This window comes from Chrysochloris asiatica, unplaced genomic scaffold (genome assembly GCF_000296735.1).
Source record: "Chrysochloris asiatica unplaced genomic scaffold, ChrAsi1.0 scaffold00202, whole genome shotgun sequence".
Taxonomy (NCBI): domain Eukaryota; kingdom Metazoa; phylum Chordata; class Mammalia; order Afrosoricida; family Chrysochloridae; genus Chrysochloris; species Chrysochloris asiatica.
This window is the reverse complement of record NW_006408720.1, coordinates 2,671,670-2,676,389: the sequence shown is the minus strand read 5'-3', so window position 1 is coordinate 2,676,389 and position 4,720 is coordinate 2,671,670. Positions and strand designations below refer to the sequence as shown.

General features: G+C 34.6%; 1 protein-coding gene across 1 annotated transcript; it reads right to left on the bottom strand.

Annotated features, from left to right (window-relative positions):
- Positions 1–2,736: 2,736 nt before the first annotated feature.
- Positions 2,737–4,516, bottom strand: NPY1R (neuropeptide Y receptor Y1). The gene is made up of 2 exons (XM_006872515.1): positions 3,666–4,516; positions 2,737–3,550 (listed from the first exon to the last, which is right to left on the bottom strand). Exons 1-2 carry the CDS (start codon positions 4,362–4,364, stop codon positions 3,098–3,100), a joined length of 1,152 nt encoding a protein of 383 aa, XP_006872577.1. The 5' UTR covers positions 4,365–4,516; the 3' UTR covers positions 2,737–3,097.
- Positions 4,517–4,720: the final 204 nt, after the last annotated feature.

Genomic DNA, 4,720 nt, shown 5'->3' with positions numbered 1-4,720 from the left:
TTGGGAATATATGGAATAGAAATTGAACTAATGTGAGTAATCCAGTTGTTTTTAAGTGTTGTTGTAAGTGCTGTTATCGAGTTGGTTATGACTCATAGAAACCTTGTATAGGGTTTCTGAGGAGTGACTGGTGGGTTTGAGTCACCGACCCTGTGGTTAGCAATCCATTACTTATTCTGCAGTGCTACACTCAAAGAGGATTGGACCACAAGGTTGGTTTGAAACAAAAGATCTGTGGTTCAAATTCATCAGCTGCTCCTTGGAAACCCTATACAGGGTTGCTATAAGTTGGAATGACTTGATGGCACTTAAAAACATTATCATAATAACCAGAATAGATCAACTCTTGTATTTCACTCCATTCCTTTCTGTAACTAGAATCAGGAAAAAAAATATTATACTCTAATAATATAGCTTGTGAAGAGAGAAGAGCGAAATCATTTTTTATTTTCTAGAAATGTTCATAGGTCTAGCTTCGTGATTACTTTAGCAGCACTGGGCAGACTTGGGCTTCATTCCTTCTTCACCAGTGATTAAGTGTGTGGCTCAGCCAAGTGTTTCAACTTGAGCTTCAATTGTCTCATATATAAAGTGGCAGTATTAGTCCTCACAGGTACTTAAGTACTTAACATAGTATTTGGCATATAAATGTGTTTAAAAATTTCTAGCTATTAACATTTGACTCAGATGTTAGCCCATTATACTTATGCTCTTCTAAACTAGTAATTAAGGAACTCTAGTAGCATAGTGGTTACAAATCAGGCTGTTAACCTCAAGGTCAGCAGTTCGAAACTACCAGGTGTTCCATGGGAGAAAAATGAGGCTTTCTGTTCCCGTAAAGCCTTACTGCCACAGAAACTTTACAGGGTCACTATGAGTTGGAACTGACTCTGTAGCACACAATCACCACAAAACTAGTAATTAATTTTTGTTCTTGTGCTTAAGAAAACTCAATGAGCATATTTATTTCTTCTTGAACTCTAATACATCCTGTGTTGACCCTAGACATTATTATTAGCTCACTGACATCTTTAAATAAAAGAGAATTTGATATTCAGTTCATTATTTATCTAAAGTCAAGCAATCAGCAGCCTACACAGCTGAATGGAAATCCCAGAAAAGGCCATCTCAGCAAATGTGTTCACAAAGAAGCACCTACATATTAAGATTGCTCTCAAGTAGCAGTTTGTTTCCATGGTACCTAAGTAGAAAAAAGACAGAATCTGCCATTAGTCCCCAAAGCAGAAAAATGTCAAGCAGTTAAGAATTCCAGATTTTGGTAAGGAAACATTTCATAATCAGGGGTTTAAAAAGTAGGTTTCAGATACCACCACCACCTAAAGTTCATTCTTAGATTCTAATTCAATTTTATATTAACATTCAGTGTAGGATGTTTAATATTTGTTTGACTTACATGACAAATCACTAAAATCTGAGAGGTCATTTATGCTTAGTTTTGAAATGAAAATTACGATATAATAGAACCTTTCCATTACATGCATAAGTTTACAAAAAACATTCCTTGGTAAAGAAGAACTTAGGAAGAGTCCTACAGAATTTCTTTAGAATCACAACTTTGATCATTATTTTAACTCCATCATTTGTGTTAAAAATATCTTTTGAACAACTTCTAAGATAGGACAGTTCTTGTCTTTAGAAACTTACGTAGCAAGAATGGGAGACTGAAGATCAATTGTTATATCACAGGTGGAAATGTTTCATTAAAGGGTAGAAACAAGATGCTGGGGAAAGTCCCAGGACCCCCCAAAAATGACACTGATTCCTTAGAAGAAGGAAAAATGATTTTAATCAAGAAAATGTCTGGCCCTTTGGATTCAAACACATTTAACACTTTGTATATAGTACATTGAAGATATGCCCTATTGTTTAAAACATCTTTTGTCCAAATGATTCAGAAACTCAATCAGGAATATACATAGAACTGATACAATATACATAGAATTGATAATAGTAACATGACATAAATACTCAGTACTCTATCTGGTACATTATTAATAAAACTCTAAAAGGCACACTTAGTTTGTACAAGTTAACATGGGCTAAATGAAGTGTTCTCAATTTTAAATATCCATTCCTGCTAATCAGAGTAAACACTGTTTTAACACTGTACCTTAGTGTCCTCTTCTTTGAAAGATGGATAGTAAAAGCTAAAAATGAGCTACATATAGGCACTGATGCATGAAAAATACATTTCGTATTTCTATATATTGTAAACTGGAAGTGCTTTTTGAATAACACGAATATATATGCTAGAAAGTTTGACAAACTGAACAGTCTGTAAAGAATGGAACACCTCTTGCCTATAAATTCAAATAAATATAATTCAATATTTGCAGCAATACTTATTTACTTTTTAAACTAATTAAATTGAAATTCTTTGGTAGTCAGTTACCAAAATAGTTTTGAAGCTTGGGAAATGCTTTCCCACTCTTTTCTTGTGGGTGGCCTGATTCCCCATGATATTCACAGTTGAGAGGAAGTTTTAAAAAGCATTATCATCTTACCTTGTAGTAATCAATTAAGAGCAAATTAAATATGCTCTGAAAAGTAAAAAAAAAAAAAAAATTAAAGATCACTCCTGAATGATTTCAGACTGCAAGTATGTGAGACAGATTTTTTTTTTGTATCCTGAATGCCATTTTTGCGTGTGGTCACCTCCGTAACATACTAAAATGAAGTCAATCATTAAATCTGAATAGCCCAATTTATTGACAGAATATATGAGAATGTCAGGTGGCTAGTGCTTCTAAATGTCAGTTAATAATAATACTAATTTGTTTTCATTACAATAAACACAGTATAGAAACCTTTCCATTATATGCATAAGTTTACAAAAAGCATTCCAAAGATATCGTGTCCAAACTATTGTCAAAAGATTCCAAAGCCTGTATATTTTGTTCCAAATGCAATCAGGACAACTACAAGAAAAGCTGTAAAAAGCAAGACAAAAAAAAATCTTAGTCTTTCCCTAATAATTTCAACTCCATTCCTTGGTAGAACAGGTAATGAAAGTTATATTGCAGGTTGTGCTTGTTTTTAAACAGATGTCATCAGAGACCATATGTTACAAGCAGGTTCAGATTTTTTCATTATCATCATTGTTGATTTTTTTAAATGCGACTGGGCTTGCTTGTTTCAAAGAAGTCTTAGAAACATCCGTGTGCATGGTAGACATAGCTATCGTCTCATAGTCATCATCCCGAGACCGGAAATCACAAAAGTTAAAGAAGAACTGCAAGTCCCTCTGGAAATTTTTGTTCAGAAATCCATAAAATATGGGGTTGACACAGGTGGATATCATTGCCGTGAGGTGACAGAGAAGAAATAACAGATTATGGTTGCATGTAGCAATGATCTGATGATTCCAATCAAACACAGTGTTAAAGATGGTGAGAGGCAGCCAGCAGACTGCAAATGCTACCACAATGGAGAGTAACATGATGTTAATTCTTTTGGTTTCACTGGACCTGTACTTATTATCTCTCATCTTGTCCATCATGTTGTTTCTCCTTTTTAAGCGTATGTATATCTATAGAAAGAGTGGGGAGAAAAAAAAAAGCAAGTTCAAATACAATCACTCGTTTAAGAGGAATTTTGTGAAGAGAAGGTTTAAAAAAAATGGTAGGGGGGAACTGTTTTCTTACCTTGAAGTAGCAAATAAATATAAAACAGAGTGGGCCAAAATACTGCAGCACCAACAAGAGAGTAGTATAAGATAACCTATGAGAGTCTGATGGAAATTTATCGAAGCACACGTACTTGTCCTTGAATGCATCGAGTGTTATATTTTGGAATGGTTCATCAGTCAAAACTTGATAGATCAGAAAGGGCAGAGAAGATGCCACAGCAATGACCCAAATGACAGCAATTCCAACATAAGCATGTCTATTATTCGGTCGCCACCCCCGTGGGTTGATTATCAGCTGATGTCGTTCCACAGCAATGAGAACCAATGAGAAAATGGACACAGTGATTGAAACACATTGCACAAAAGGATTCAACTTGCACATTGCTTCACCAAAGACCCAATGATCCATTAAAGTGTAGACAAAAGTAAAGGGGAGACACATGATTGCAACAAGCAAGTCTGAGAAGGAAAGGTTCACAATCAAGATGTTGGTAACATTTCTCATCTCCTTTTGCTTCAAGATGATTATGATCAAAGCCAGGTTTCCAGAGACCCCAAGGATGATCACAGCTCCATAAGCAAGAGCTAATGTAAATATCATAGCCAAGGGCAGATGGCAATCATCATTTTCAAAAGCCAAAAACTGGGAATTCTTCTCTGAAAAATTATGATGCACTGAATGATTTACCACCTGAGAAAATGCTGTTGAATTCATTTTGATTGGTTTGGTTGTTACAGTTTACTTTAGACAAATGGACACTATGTTTCTTCAAAGCAGGTCAAATGTTCAGCTTATTCTTACTGCCCATACTGGAATCCATTTACCAAAATTATTCTGAACTCTTCATCCCCTTGAATTGAACAATCTGTAAAGAGAAAATGACCACTGCATTACTAATTTTCTTGAGGCCAGTCAAAATTAATTCTAACTCAGTACTCTTTAAAGTGAAAACACTGAAATAACGAAAATGCAATCTGTAGAAACATTTTTTTTTAATGGCAGAAACAGTGCTAACATTTAGAAAAAAAGGGAAAAAATGTAATGACATTTTAAATTAGACTTGTTGATTG

Coding starts and splice junctions, on each gene's coding strand:
- NPY1R (XM_006872515.1), bottom strand. CDS start 4,364: ATGAATTCAACAGCATTTTCTCAGGTGGTAAATCATTCAGTGCATCAT. Junction 3,551..3,665: donor TATTTATTTGCTACTTCAAG/GTAAGAAAACAG, acceptor CTCTTTCTATAG/ATATACATACGCTTAAAAAG.